The sequence below is a fragment of the Peromyscus leucopus genome, chromosome 13 (genome assembly GCF_004664715.2).
Source record: "Peromyscus leucopus breed LL Stock chromosome 13, UCI_PerLeu_2.1, whole genome shotgun sequence".
Lineage (NCBI taxonomy): Eukaryota > Metazoa > Chordata > Mammalia > Rodentia > Cricetidae > Peromyscus > Peromyscus leucopus.
In genome coordinates, this window is record NC_051074.1 from 8,088,484 (window position 1) to 8,103,515 (window position 15,032).

General features: G+C 55.7%; 1 protein-coding gene across 2 annotated transcripts; it reads left to right on the forward strand.

The window, feature by feature from the left end:
- Positions 1-4,437: 4,437 nt before the first annotated feature.
- Klhl30 (kelch like family member 30) lies at positions 4,438-15,032 on the forward strand. Of its 2 annotated transcripts, none has more exons than XM_028880358.2 (8): positions 4,438-4,574; positions 6,409-7,256; positions 8,179-8,314; positions 10,245-10,331; positions 10,662-10,817; positions 11,772-11,960; positions 12,336-12,481; positions 13,634-15,032. In XM_028880358.2, the coding sequence occupies exons 2-8, from the start codon at positions 6,483-6,485 to the stop codon at positions 13,889-13,891; spliced, it is 1,746 nt and encodes a 581-aa protein (XP_028736191.1). In that variant the 5' UTR covers positions 4,438-4,574; positions 6,409-6,482; the 3' UTR covers positions 13,892-15,032. The 2 variants fall into 2 exon arrangements, with proteins under 2 accessions (XP_028736191.1, XP_028736190.1); XM_028880357.2 differs by having other exon boundaries at positions 4,438-4,549.

A 15,032-nucleotide genomic window follows, 5' to 3' on the forward strand; every position in this document is an offset into this window, starting at 1 on the left:
GGGCTGTCAGATGACAGTAGATAGGCTGTTGGGGGGAGCAGAGCCTGCGCAGACTCAAGACTAGGTAGGGGTCCCACAGAAAGAAACCTCCAGGGAGATAACGTTGGCATGGGTAATGGGCGTTGGTGCTGGAAGAGCCGCAAAGGCCAGTAGCACAGATCCTGGCTACAAGTTGCCTCCAGCCCTGGGACCTGCTCTGGGGGTGACTGGGTGAACCCCACCACCCTGCCCTTGGCTTCCTCTGCTTCTAGAGCCTCACAGGGAGCTGAATCTGGACGTGTGTTTGCTAAATAAAGTTCCTGTTCCTGGCTGGTACACACTTGCTCATCACTCCAGCCCCTGGCAAAGCTACCTGTGTCCACAGAGCCTGGCCACTGAGTGGGCACTCAGACCCCAGCTCGCTCACTGCAGCTACAGCATCAGGTCAAGATGTCAGCCCCCAGAGGATCCAGACTCCTCCCTACATCATAGGATCAGGGATGTGGTGCTGATGCTGGCTTGCCCATCCCTGGTCCCGGTGGGATTGAAGGGTGAGGGATCCTGCCCAGAGGTTCCCCACAAGCTCAGATGCTCACTAGCCTGTGGTACTTCCACAAGCAGACACTAGTGGGTGTGACACCTGTAGGTAGTTACTGTCATTTCTTTTAGAGAGCAACAGTGAAGGAGGCTGGGTTGTGGCTTGGGAGGGCATCAGCCTTGCATCTCCTAGTCAAGAAGTGGGCACACCCGGTCCTCACAGCCTTTGGATTTCAGTTTCTCAGCTGAAAGGCCAGACTCAGACTCTCAGGGACACCCAAGAAGACCCAAGGGACCTGGGGCTAGATGGGATGCCAGGCATGGGAGGCAGTGGGGACTCAAACCTAGGCTTGTAGCCCAAATGGAAGGCAACTTCTTCTGCAGACACATCGCTTCTACAGGAAGCTACCTAGAGATTCTGTTTCTCTGGCCTGGGTGAGGACAGGTAGCTGATTTTCAAAGACATTCTGGATAGTTCTGATGACCTATCCAGCAGGCTAGGAGACCCTGGCCCTCTAACAGCTCACCTGTGGGGAGCAGATGCCCACATAGGCAGAGGTTGGCCCCTCAAGGCCACACTCACAGTTGGACACATAAGTCTGTTGTCCTGCTGGCAAAACTCCACTGAGGACCCAGAATCCCTTCATATACGCCCTGGAGGTTGAGGCCACAGAACAAGGCTTTCAGGTGAGTCAGGACTCTTTTGTCAGTATGTAAATGTGTGCAGAATGAATATACAGAAATAGAAACCATGCCAAGTTGAATAAAGGAATGGTACCCTCCTTGGTGACCAGAGCAAGCATAGTAAGATGTCAGTTCTCCAGATCAATGAGGGCTTAATGCAAAGTTGAGCTTTTTTTTTTTTTTTTTTTTTTTTTTTTTTTTAGACAGGGTTTCTCTGTGTAACAGTCCTAGCTGTCCTGGAACTCACTTTGTAGACCAGGCTGGCCTTGAACTCACTGATATCTGCCTGCCTCTGCCTCTTGAGTGCTGGGATTAAAGGCGTGCACTCCCACCACCCAACACAAGGTTGAGCTTTTAAAATACAACTGCAAAGTTCATTTCAAAGAAGCAGAGACAAAGTCTTGCACATAAGCTCATGTGTTTGAACTCTTGGTCCCCAGTTGATGGTCCTGTTTTGGTAGAATGTGGAACCATTGGAGGTAGACCAGTTGGTGATCCTGTTTTGGTAGAATGTGGAACCATTGGAGGTAGACCAGTTGGTGATCCTGTTTTGGTAGAATGTGGAACCATTGGAGGTAGACCAGTTGGTGATCCTGTTTTGGTAGAATGTGGAACCATTGGAGGTAGACCAGTTGGTGATCCTGTTTTGGTAGGATATGGAACCCATTGGAAGTAGGTCAGTTAGTGGTCCTGTTTTGGTATGATGTGGAACCCACTGAAGGTAGAAACTGACCAGAGGAAATAGATCACTGGGGAAGGACCTTGAGGTTTCAAAGCCCAGGGCGAGTGTCTGTCTGCTTTCTGTTTCCTGATTCTGACACAGTATGACCACTGTCTGATGCTCCAGCTGCCATGCTTACCCTGCCTTGATGGGCTGTGTCCCCTCAAACTGTGAGCCAAAGTAAGCTCTTATCCTTTAAGTTGCTTCACCACAACATGAGAAGCAACTGATACTGAAGCTGTGAGGCCTCTAAGAAGGTTCTAAGTGACCTTGTCCCCTGATAGTCACAGCTCTTACCCCCAGAATATGGCAGATACTGGGGGCGTCGTTTCTGATTAGACTATGGAAGACACTGTGACTCCAATTCTGTGGCTACTTCTCTCTACACCTCAGGGAAGCCAGTAGCCAGGTGAGGAAAGACCCTAGGGAGACCCGGGAGGTATGTGTAGGGAGGGATCCAGTCTTCCTCCACATAGCCCAGCAGGTCCCCACCCCAAAACAGCCTTTAGGTGACCAAAGCTTGAAGACCCCTTACTGAAGCCTGATGGGACATTCTGAAAGGACCACCCCCGGATGGCACTTGTGGGGCATTGCTCTTTTGAGACACTAGATTCGGGGACAAATTGTTCCACAGCAATAGCTGACAGATGTAACAGGAGAGCATAGAGAAGGAGCTTGATTCTGACCTGGGGTGTCATTATTATAGAGCAGTGTCAATTCAGCAAGGTGGTTCTGACCCAAGAACAGAGAAGCCTGACTGTTCACACATGGAAAGCATGGCCTGAGGTAAAACAAAACAACCAGTACTGCAGCCACACCACAGGGACTGAAGAAGAGTCAGTAACGGTGTGGAGAGCAGTGGCTAACTGCTGGAAGAGAATGTGTTTACAGCAAGCCCCTCCCCAAATCAATCTCACATGCACCCAGAGACTCTGCGCACCAGCCGGAACATAAAACCTGAACTGTGCGAGGCAGTCTAACCTGTGGGCCCCATCCTGGGTTGGCCTCATGGCCACAGGAACATCCACGCACCAGCAAAAGCAGGTGTGCCTCCTCCAGGCCTGGTCCCTCTGGTGTGAGCCGAACCTTTAAAAGATTTTAGTTGCACATTTTAGTTTGGTGAATTCACACTGGGAGTCTGTTCCGGGGAAGTAACTGTATAGCTGATACTCTTCATCATAGTGTCCAAAACGGAAAATGAGCCGAAAGCCGGTGAATAGGAGCTGTGCCTGGAGTCACATTCAGCCTTGGGGAGGAAGACATCTTCCTGTCAAGATGACACTTAAAGTCATATTTTCAAACCAGTCTCCTCAAAACTCATGATTCAGCATCAAGTGATCAAGGCAGTGACATGCACGTGTCCAGCCGGCCAGCCAGCCACCCAGCCATGTGTACATGTCCAGACTCAGAGTTGACAGTCTCGGAGAGGGGTACTGTCATTTACTATAGGAGAGCTCTGCTACATATCTTTATATTTCAAAAACATGTCTGACTTTTATCATCACGGGCCTACTTTAAAGTCCCAGCTCTTGGAAGCAACCTGTCATGTTGAGTCCCTGGTGTTGTGTGTCCTAGCAGGTCTCTCATCCAATAATACACCGGGCCTCTAATGTCCCCACGGTCTGCTGGGTTACAGTCCCTGTCCTTCATTCCCCCCCTCCCCCAACAGCAGAAGCACTGGCCCTGCGAACGGGGCAGTAAGCAAAACCTTTACCTTGCCCCTTCCTCGGATCGCCTCCTCTGGTCCCTGACCCAACCTGACCTTGGCTGACATAAGCATCCTAGAGTCTGTCTGCGAAGTGTGTCCCCACGAACCAAGCACTTCATGGAAGGTTGCAAACCTTGGCCACTTTCTTTTTGGATGACCCCCATTTCTCAGCTGCCTGAGCATTCCGGATGGAGGGGAACACCGGGGCAGCCCAAGGCCAAGGCTTTGTTTCTTGTGTGGGGACAAGCCCAGTCTCTCCCACCGTGCACGCAGGAGTCAGGGAGTCTCCCCATCACTACCCATCACTACCCTGAGAACTACCTTTACTGTTGAAGCCTCCCCCACCGCCACTGTGGACCTCAAGCTTGTCCAGCCTGTGCTTATTCATGACGCGACCGTCCCACCCCACAGAGGGGCTGTGGCTACCTGAGTCCTCATCAGCACAGTGGCGAAGCGGTACCAGAAGGTTCTTAGTGTCGGCCCTGAGCAGTGTTCTATGGGCCCCACAGGCCCCAGCACAGGCTCCTGCTGTCTCCACCCTGCTGTGTCTCCATGTCACATTCTCAGCTCCCCCAGCTCAGCCTGACGGCCTGGGATATGAATCAAAACACCGGCTTGCCCAAGAAACTCCCCACTGTCCATTCTAGTACTCTGGGTACCCAGAAGTCTCCTGTGTGACTTTAGACAGTGTGGGCTTTCAAAGGAGACAGTCTTCGAAGAGCTGGGACCTTCCTCCCTCCCCCTCCACTCCCCCCCCTCCCATACAGAGTCTAAAAATACCCCTAAGTTCCCACGTGGCCTGCCCAGCCCAGCCCAGCCCAGTTCAGCCCAGCAGGCCTCCTTTGTGGCCCACACTTCAGCCTAGTCTTGCCCTTTGGTCTATGGTCTCAGCAAGGGGCCCTAAGGAGGCCTACTAACAGGTAAGATCAAGGGATCTACGAGGAGGTGAGTGCCAGCTAGTCCTCTACAGGCAAGGGGCTCCTGGGGGCCATATGGGTTCAGAGAGGGGAGCTGGGCCAGAGGAATGCAGCCACATTAGCCAGGTTGAAGCCAATGCCATCCTGCTAAGACTCTAAAGACCCATGAGCACCTTGCTAAGACCCCAAACTCCCCCTTTGCCCTCCGGCCTCTGTGGCACTGCAGCAGCAGGGGTCAGCAGGTATCTCTGAGGCCCCTTGGAGAGGCGCTGAGCACACAGGCCTGGTTGTACCACTGCAGCTACAGTCCATAGCCAAAGAGCCCAGCGATGATTGGAATGCAAGGACTGTGGGCGCTGGCTTGGGCACAGCCCTTCCTACACCGGCCCCAGCTAACACGTCATAATCCCAGTCAGAGGCCTCCCCAAGAGGGTAGGCAGGAGAGATTCCTGGTGGGTATGAGGGCCTTGAAGTCAACGGTCTCCTGAGCTTCCCTTTGCGGGCCTGAGCCAAGGCTGTCCCTTGAAAATCTTCCTGATAGGTCCTCAGGTAGGTCCCCATGTGTAGGAAGGAGATTGCATCAGGGATTGGGGCATGGGGTTCAAGCTCCCAGCCCACCCCAGCCCCAGGCCCTGTGGTTTGCCAGCTCCCTGGCTAGGACTCGTCCTCTGATTTCCTCATTTTCCAGGCGTCCACCAGACTTACTAATCCCCCAGCACTGTGGTGGCTGTGTGAGGTAACCCCCACTCCCAGGAGGGGGCAATATACTACTACCATTGTGCAGCTTTTAGCTGTGAGGGACTCAGGATGGGTGCCTCCACATAGATGCTCCCCTCTTTCCTTTGCCCCCCTTTCTCCTCCCTCCCTCCCTTTTCTTCCCCCCACTTCTTTCTTTCTAAAAGAATTTTTTTGGCAAGGTCTCACTATGTAACCCAAGCAGGCCTTGAAACCTCGGGCCTCAGCTTTCTGAGTGTCGGGGTCGCAGGTGTGCCCCACTGTGACCAGTGACTGTTTCTCTGGTGGTTTCCTTGGGGTAAAATACCAGACACACATGTAGTTAAGTCTAGAAGTGGGTCTGCTGACAGGCCACGCACGCTACGCCATGGGAAAGCCGCTGTAGTTAAAACTGAGTTCCCAGTTGCGAGCCTGACCCTGAATTCAATTGCTGGCTCCCCCCACTTCCTAGCCCTGTGGTCTTGGGTAGATGACTCAAACCCTCTGTGTCAGTTTCTCTGGAAAATAACAGCACTTACCTGGCAGTGTGATCTCGGGGCCACAGGAAGTGGCTGGGAAGTGGCTGTGCATATGAACTGCCTGGGACGGTGACTCCAAGCCTTAGTCTCTCCATCCGAAGCTGAGGAAACAGGACCAGCAATGGCGTGGCTCAACCAAGTCACCCAGCAAGGTCATGCAGACAGGCGGTGAAAACCAGTAGTGCAGAGCAAAACCTAAAACACCTCCAGTGGACTGCCTGCCCAGCAGCGTGGAGCTTGAGAGAGGAAGCCTCTTGGGTGCTTGGAGCAGGGAGGTTCCCTAACCTTGGAGGTCTATGATGTGGAAGATAGGAGGACCCGGGCTTGTGTTCTCTAGGTGATCCAATATTATCCTAACTAGTTGGCCATAAGTAGTAGATCTAGCCCTCAGTTTCCTCTCTATAACGTAGAAGCAACTGTTGGCTTGCCCACAGGGCTGAGAACCTGGGATAGAGCAGGATATGGGATGCCCAAAGTGGCCCCCACACTGGCAACATGCAGTAGGTGGGTGCTTGCCAGGGGTGGCAATGGCGGATGCCCAGACAGTCATACTGAATCATAGGTGGATGAGGCCGTAGCTCTCACGGCTGACCCTGTTTTCCTACTCAGGTGCTCAGGCGAGCCCCGGGTACTACTTCCGGGAAAGAGGGTGGACCAGAAGGGTCTCTGGTGGGCATACCATCATGGTGAGGAATCTAGACAATCTGGACTTCCATCTGCCTTCACATGCCCAAGACATGCTGGATGGCCTGCAGCGTCTGCGCTCCCTGCCCAAGCTGGCCGATGTCACCCTGCTGGTTGGTGACCAGGAGCTGCCCTGTCACCGCAGCCTCCTGGCTCTGAGCAGCCCCTACTTCCACGCCATGTTTGCCGGAGACTTTGCTGAGAGCTTTTCGGCCCGTGTGGAGCTTCGAGATGTAGATCCGGCTGCGGTGGGTCAGCTGGTGGACTTTGTGTACACTGGCCGCCTGACCATCACTCAGACCAACGTGGAGGCGCTGACCCGCACCGCATCGCGCCTCCACTTCCCCACTGTGCAGAAGGTCTGTGGCCGATACCTCCAGCAGCAGCTGGACGCCACCAACTGCTTGGGCATCTGTGAATTTGGGGAGCAGCAGGGACTCTTGGGCGTGGCTGCCAAAGCCTGGGCCTTCCTGCGGGAGAACTTCGAGGCCGTGGCCCAAGAGGATGAGTTCTTGCAGCTGCCTAGAGACCGACTGGCCACCTGTCTGGCCAGTGACCTGCTGCAGGTGCAACCGGAGCAGAGTCGGCTCGAAGCCCTGCTGCGCTGGGTGCGCCATGACCCCCAGGAGCGGTCTGCCCACCTGCCCGAGCTCCTCAGCCTGGTGCACCTGGATGCGGTGCCACGGCCCTGTGTGCAGCAGTTGCTGGCCACAGAGCCGCTGATCCAGGAGTCAGAGGCATGCCAGGAGGCCCTGTCCCAGGGCCACAGTGCGGTGAGTGAGGGGCAGGGGACTTGCACCTAAGGCGTGGAGGAGGATCCCCGGAGTTCCCACCGCAGGGAGAGAAAAGAGTGGGCACCCTCAAAGTGCCCAATCGAGTATGGCTCCCTGCTGCAGGCTGGTCCCCTGAGAGAGCATCACCATTGACCTTTCAAGTGTGCCATGCTCTGAATACCAAGGGAAGAAACTAGAAGTGTCTCTGTCTTTAAGAAGCCTACCGCTGGGTGAGGATGAGTCTGAATACAGAGTTAAAGCGTAGTGGAAAGGCCAGCACTGGGAGTGTACTAGGGGCATCTTGGCAAGGGCTGGCAGTCAAGAAGGACTCCCTGGAGGAGGCAGCACTGGAGCAAGACCTGAGAGGAGGCATAGGAGTGGGACGGGAGGAAGATTTGGGCAAAGCATCCAGGACAGTGGTACAGCTGCACTGTGGGACCTGGAAACCGTCACCAGGGGCTCCTGAGGGGGCCCCGACTGAACCTGTGTGGAGTTCCGGCCCTGTTCATGCTGGCAGCGGGCAGGTCCTGACAAGTGACAGGCCTTGCTGTGGCTGTCCCAAGGGTAATCACCCCAAGGGTAATCACCCCAAGGGTAATCACCCCAAGGGTAATCCGCAGCACCTGGGAAAGCCCTTTGTGACCAGTGAGAGACACAGCTCTTCACCGTGTGAGAGTGTGCATGGGGCGCGGGTGTTCATGGGGTGGTGGCATTCACAGGGCGGGGGTGTGCACCACCATGTCCAGCCCATGCACACATGCATGCACAGGTGCTCACAGATGCATACACACGTGCATGTGTGCACACATACCAGGGCCCACCTAACCTCAAGCCCAGGCACTAACGGAACAGCACCCATGGAGCCCTGTGCTGGGCAGACAGTGGCTGGCCACTCTGACCTGGCTCCCCTTCCCCCCCACAGGAGCTTCCTGGCCTCCCACAGACGATGCAGGAGGTGCTGGTGGTCGTGGGGGGGCGGGCCCTGGAGGAAGACGAGGAGGGTGGTGAAGAGCCCAGCCCCCACACTGGGAACTTCGCCTTCTACAACACCAAGGCCAGTAAGTACCTGCCATGCTTGTCCTGGGCATGAACCATGCACCACCTTGGGGTAGAGCCAGTGAGGTGTCCAGAGAATGGGGAACCTGCCCAGGCTCTGCCTCCAGAAGGTTGAGTGTCAGGCTGTTCCAGGCTTGTAGAGGAGCCTGGTGGCCATGGGGAGGGGGTGTCAGAGAAGAACTGGATAATGCTTCCAGTCCATTCTCCCTCCGGTAGAAGCCTTACCTCTGGTTTTTATTAGGCCCTGGTGGTTGGGATTAAAGGCCCCACAACCCAAACAGTGCTACTCAGGGTGGATGTGCCAGCCCATCAATTGCTCTAGGCTCCCCTGTCCTGAGCACCCAGTGTGGGAACCAAGGCTCTGGGGGCGGGGCAGAAATGGGAGCTAACAGCCCAGGAGTTAAAGTTCACTTCTGGGTCAGCCCAAACTGGGATCCAATCTGACCCTAGAACAGCTCATTTTTACCTCCCTGGATGTGTCTTGATTTTTCTCATCTGTGAAATGGGTTCCCAGTGTCTTCTCCTATAGTTGTAAAAAAAAGAGTCTTGGGAGAGGGTAGTAAGGGCACCCCACAGGCTGTCTGCCCAGGAGAGCTCTTGGGAAAGTGCTGATGTGGGCTAGTTGGCTCCAGGACTGAGGCAGGTTGCCAGTGCCCACTGCATCAGCTCTGGCGGGCTGGAGGAAGTCCACAGCCAGCCGTCCAGGTCAGAGGCTGACGAGTGGGGATTTGGGGTTGACGTCAGGAGACAGCAGCTGGCTGGCAGCAACCGTCTGCGATTGCTGGGCCATCCTCACCCTGGGGTGACACAGACATGAATCAGGGGACACTCCGTTCCTGTCCAGGGTCCAGGCTCGGCTCACCATGAGTTCTAGAATTCTACATGTTCCCAAACTGTCATAAACAGTCAACAGTATTCCAGGGGACTTCCCCAAGGCCTGGTCTCCCACAAACACTTGCAACAAGCCCATTCATAGGATTCGACTTTCCCACGCCTATGATCTCATTCATGATGGCTTCTTTCAAAGTACTACTCATCACTTTGTCCCTCACAACAGGGACAACAGCCTATCAACCTCCATGTGTCTCACATCTCATACCACATCTTTTTAAATTTATTTATTTATTTATTTATTTATTTATTTATTTATTTATTTATGTGTGTGTGTGTGTCTCTCTCTCTCTGTGTGTGTGTGTGTGTCCCCTCCTTCATGTCAGCACCACGGTTAACAGGTGGAAGCAGCTTGTGGGAGTTAGTTACCTCCTTCTGTCATGTGGCATCTAGGGATCAAATTCAAATCATCAGTCTTGATGACAAGAGCCTTCGCTGGCTGGGCCATCTCTCAGGCCCAGTTCACCCCCATTCTATAGACAGGGAAGCTGAGGCTGGGCCTTGTCTAAGTCCACACAACTGGTGCATGCAAGTCGGGGTTTGGACTTCACTCTACCTGCTGCAAGACTGGTATCTCATTCTCTGCTTATCTTGTCTGCCTCGTAAATGGAGAGTGGCTTGGGATGGATGGATAAATAGATGAGTAACTGAATGAGCGATGCCCACACACAGCTGATAGCCTCTATGACTGAGGTAGACTAGGTCCATTTAGGAGGGTCAGCTTCAGGCCAGGGTGCCAACAGCGGGCAGATCTTGGGCTGTCTTTTATACCCTTGTGCCATACTTGTCCAGTCTGGGCCCAGGCTCTAAGGGGTGCTGTGGGGAATGTGATGAGCTGAGACACCCCAGACTCTCTGACCCCATTTTCTTCATCACTAGTGTGTGTGTGTGGGGCATTTCTGCAGTCACTTTCTATAAAAGGAACCAGGGCAGGTGCAGTAGCAGCGGCGGGGTGGGGAAGTGGGGGGGGGAGAGGGGGGGTGCGGCCAGAGGGCCTGCAGGAGCTCTACCACTCTGACCCTCTGTCTCTCTCCCCACCAGGGCAGTGGATGGCACTCCCGGACTTCCCGGACTATCACAAGTGGGGCTTCTCTCTGGCAGCACTCAACAGTGATGTCTATGTCACAGGTGGGTGACTCAGAGCTCCTCGGGACACCCTGATCAACTTGGCACAGCACCGGCCTCTCAAACCAACTCTCCTACCCAACAGGACCCTGGAAGGTGAAGACCTTCCAGACCTTTCTATACATCTGGAAGGGAGGAATTTCCAGAGGTAGAGATGGGGAGGGCCAGAAACTCAAGGTCATCCTTGGCTATACAGCAAGCTTGAGGCCAGTCTGACCCAAACAAGCAAAACCCAAAATGATTGTAAAGCAAATGAATACAAATTCAGAGTCCACTGACAGGTGCTAGGAGACATCACTGGGTATACTGAACCTCTCTCTCTCTCTCTGGCAGGTGGCTCACGGGGCACCAAAACAGACACCTGGTCGACCACCCAAGCCTGGTGCTTCCCGCTGAAGGAAGCTGTCTGGAAGCCTGTGGCGCCCATGCTGAAGGCTCGCACAAACCACGCCAGCACAGCGCTGAACGGAGAGATCTACGCCATTGGTGGTGAGGCCTCCCGCCCCATCACCAGGCCCCTCATTCCTAGAGCCCCAGGTCCCCACCCCACACCCCTCTGGGGATGCTGCTGGGGAGAGCTCTTCGCCTTCTGGGGTCAGTGAGCCCCATGCAGACAGTCCCCAGAACCCCTGTCTGGGGCATCTTGGGTACCCAGGAACCAGCCAGCCCCTGTTTTCCTATCCTGGAGGACTCAGCGCCCCAGGGCCAGCAGGATGATCACACACACCCCGGAAACAGGGACTCAGACCTCAGCCGGGTCACTGGGAAGTGAATGACTCCCAGTGACCCCCGTGTTATATCAGCCTGACATGGGGACCACCTTATCACCCAGACCCCCCAGTGCCATAGCAAAGAGCTTCTCTGTGGAGTATACTGCTCAGATGAATACTAAAATAAGACTCAGAAGTGGCCCCAAAGAGCCACAGATAGGTCTGACCCTGAAGCCATTTCTAATGCCTAACTGCCCCCCGGAGGCTCCCCTTTTTCTAATAATTTCCAGCTGTACTCTTGGCTGGAAAGCAGAGGGTACGTAGGCCCTGAGTAACCAGGCACCTTGGGGGTTCCCAGATTCTCACAGAGGCTTAGACTAGGAGGCATGTATCCCATAATAAGTTATTGCAATTAGCACATCGATCCCACTGGGGGCTATTACCATAGTTGTATGCCTTACAACCTGTTCTCCCAGGACTTGCCCTAGGGACCAGTGCCCACCATCCCACCCACATACCACTTCCTGGTGTGGCCTTGGGAAGGCCCTGCCTAGGAAGGGGACCCAGCTCAGTACCTCCCTCAGGACATACCTCCTTCATCCATCTTCCCTTTCTGGGGCTCTGGGGCCATCCCTGACACCTTTAAAAGTCCAGACCCCACGTTTGCAGGACTGTCTCCTATTCCTAGACCCCACTGCCCAGCTCCTGCCCAGCTAAGGACATCCTTCCGTAGGCACTGCCCTGGACGCCGTAGAGGTGGAGCGTTATGACCCCTACACAGACAGCTGGAGTCCCGTCAGCCCGGCCCTCAAGTATGTCAGCAACTTCTCGGCCGCCAGCTGCCAGGGCCGTCTCTACCTGGTGGGCTCCAGCGCCTGCAAGTACAACATGCTGGCCCTGCAGTGCTACAGCCCTGTGACAGGTGGGAGGGCCTCCCTGACGGCCTGTGTTCCCAAGGTGACGGGGTCCAGATGGGGCGTATGGCTTCTGGACCTGGCGTGTGGGGAAGTGTGGGTTGGATAGATGCAGAGGCCCGGGGACTCGCAGAAGCCTGTGGGAATGAGGTGGGAGGGTGACCAGGTCAAAGCCCCTCCTGCCTCTCCTGCCCCCCCACCACCACATGGCCCAGTGAGAGGCAGGTAAGGCAGAGGCCTCACAGTTCACTGCTCCAGGCTTACTCCATTGGCAGTGAGTGTGCTGGGGCTCTGGAGCCCTCAGAGTGGAGCCCTTCGTGACCGTCCCCAGGGAGGAACTGCCCCCTCCTCCTGCTGAAGTTAGCCATCCATGTGCCCTGCAGACGCGTGGAGCGTGATCGCCTCACCCTTCCTGCCCAAGTACCTATCCTCCCCACGCTGCGCTGCTCTGAACGGAGCCCTCTATCTCATTGGCGACAACACGAAGAAGGTCTACGTGTATGACCCGGGGGCCAACCTGTGGCAGAAGGTGAGTCTCCCCATGCCTCCCCCTGCCCACCCCCTGGTGCAGCCTTGCTGGACTCCTGGCACCCTCAAGGTACCACAGAACGGAGGTGTGGAGGAGTGTCCGAGGCCAACAGAGAAGCTGGGCAGGCCTTCAGGCTCTCGCTAGAAGACAGGGTGGCCACAGTGCCAGGGATGACGGGGACGCAATGGCCGCTGGTCATTGTCAGGTCTCTTTCCCTGGAGTTCTCGTCTCCCTTCTCAGGGATCGAATCCACGTTCAGGGACGAGTGCCTCTGGGGCCGCCATGGGTAGAAAGGAAGAAGTGTTTGTTAGCTGTGGGGTGGTGAGCGTCCCACCCTGTGGGAGATGAAGCCAAGCAGGTGGATCCTGAGCTAAGAGTGTGAGGAGCAGCCATCTCCCCAGTATCATCTCACCTTGCCTCTCTTCTTCAGCCACCAGGCCCAGGAAGGGGTGGGAGGGAGGTGGGCGTGTCCAGGCACCATCACCGTCACCAGAGCCCTGGCCTTTCTCCTCAGTCCCAGGCTGGATGCCCTGGGCTAGTCCACCTACCTCTCCATTCTCAGTCCCAGGAGCCTGATGAAATGATGCCTCCCTCCAGCCCCCTGTCAGCCTGGCGACAGGGGGCCCACTGTGTCCTGCTGCTCACGGCTGACCTCTAGCTTCAGCGTTCCACTGACTGGGGGTCCCACGACGGCAGTGAAGCAGGCGCAGAGCAAGCCCTTGTCAGGGGGCTGCTCCCCTGAGCCTCCCCGCTGAGCCACAGCACGGGCTGGGCTCCCAGTAGCAGTGAGCTCTACTTTGACCTCGTTGGGCCTGCAGGCAGAGGCAACTCAGGCCTTTTCTGACACATCTGTCCTCTCCAAGAGGGCTACAGTGAAGCCAAGGCTCAACCTAGACCCCCTGGAGGCAGCTCTGGGCTCAGACCTCAGCACTCCACTTGGATCCTGTGACTCCCAGAGCCTGAAGGGGCTGTCCTGTTAGATGTAGGTTGGAGAGAGACCAGGGCGTCCCTGGTAAAACGTCCGATATAACCACAGCGGGCAGTGGAAGAGCTCTGGGATTCAGGGCCAGGCAGCTGGCCCCAGCCCCACCAAGGGCATCCTTGTGTCCACTCTCCGGGTGCTCACCGGCCCCTGACAGCTGCCATCCACAGGTGCAGTCTCAGCACAGCCTGCACGAGAACGGTGCACTGGTGTCTCTGGGTGACGCGCTGTACGTGACAGGTGGCCGCTGGCAGGGCATGGATGGCGACTACCACGTGGAGATGGAGGCCTATGACACCGTGAGGGATGCCTGGGCCCGCCACGGCTCCCTACCCCGTCTCTGGCTCTACCACGGGGCCTCTACCATCTTCCTGGACGTCTCTAAGTGGACACAGCCCTTCAGCCCAAGTGCCGCTCAGGAACACTAGGAAGGAAGGAGTTCCTGGGTCAGCTCTTCCTGGCCCTGCAGAATGGCTCCTGTCACGCCTGTCTTCCGTTACTGGGAGCTGCTGCCCACTCCAGGGCTTGGACTGGCCTCACTATCAGATGTCACCGCTGAGGACACAGCTCTAGTCTCTGGTGCTACCAAACTTTGTGACCAGTGGTAAGAGTGAGACCCTGGTACCCACGTGGTGGGGGAGAGAGGGCTCTGCTGTCCCTGTAGACCTCAGAGAAGGAAGCCGAGGGGTCCTGGACCGCACCCGCCAAGGAAACAGGCTCTGTACCGTTTGCTCTTCTGGCTCTACCCACCCGTGGTTTTGGTGGAAGCATCAAAAATGAGGGGTTAAGTGGGGTACCCAGAACACTGAGCCAGGACCTCACGCTTGGGTGCCCACCTCAGCTCTTTGGCTATGTCCACGACTTCTCTCTCCCCTCTTTCCTCAGATTCCACACCCACCCCACGTGGGATGGCTGGATGAGGGCCAGGCTCTCCGTCCTTAGCCTCTGCATGTTGGTACTGTGTTTACAGATCTGCTTCTGGGATGACGGTGGCCCCTGCCCCACCGTGGGGACCTCTGACACCAGGAAGGCAGCCCCTGAGGAGACACTAGGAAGGCAGGGGGTGTGGTGCAGGGCAGGAGAGTGAGGCAGGGGAGGATCCCCTTGGAGAGCGGCTCTCAGCCTTCCTAAAGCCGCGGCCCTTAAATACAGTTCCTCGTGTGTGGTGAACCCCAACCATAGAATTATTTCATTGCTACTTCATAACTGTAATTTTGCTACTGTTATGAATCATAATGTAAATATCTGACACGTGACCCCTCACCCTGGTCTGCAGGGACTTCTGGGGATGACCTCTGGGTGTGTCAGAAGCTTGCTTCCAGTGGTGGGCTGGGATGGGGTGGGGCTACAACCTGATGGGCTCCACTGTCTGTCGTGATATGATTTGGAGGGATTCAGACCTTAGTCTCATTGCGGTTGTGTATGGCTCAGTCTCCACATGTTTTCTGTGTGTCTCTTTCTCTCCTTCCCTCCCTCCCATCTTTACTTCCTCTGATCCTTCTCCTCCTTCCTCTCCTCCAGAACAAGGCACTAGGATTTGTAACCAAACAATAAAGGACTCTCACTGTG

Bases quoted from the DNA above. Each gene is read 5' to 3' on its own strand.
- Klhl30 (XM_028880358.2), top strand. From the start codon at position 6,483: ATGGTGAGGAATCTAGACAATCTGGACTTCCATCTGCCTTCACATGCC. The intron at 8,315-10,244 runs GTAAGTACCTGC...TCTCCCCACCAG, and splicing joins CTTCTACAACACCAAGGCCA to GGCAGTGGATGGCACTCCCG. The intron at 11,961-12,335 runs GTGGGAGGGCCT...TGTGCCCTGCAG, and splicing joins GTGCTACAGCCCTGTGACAG to ACGCGTGGAGCGTGATCGCC.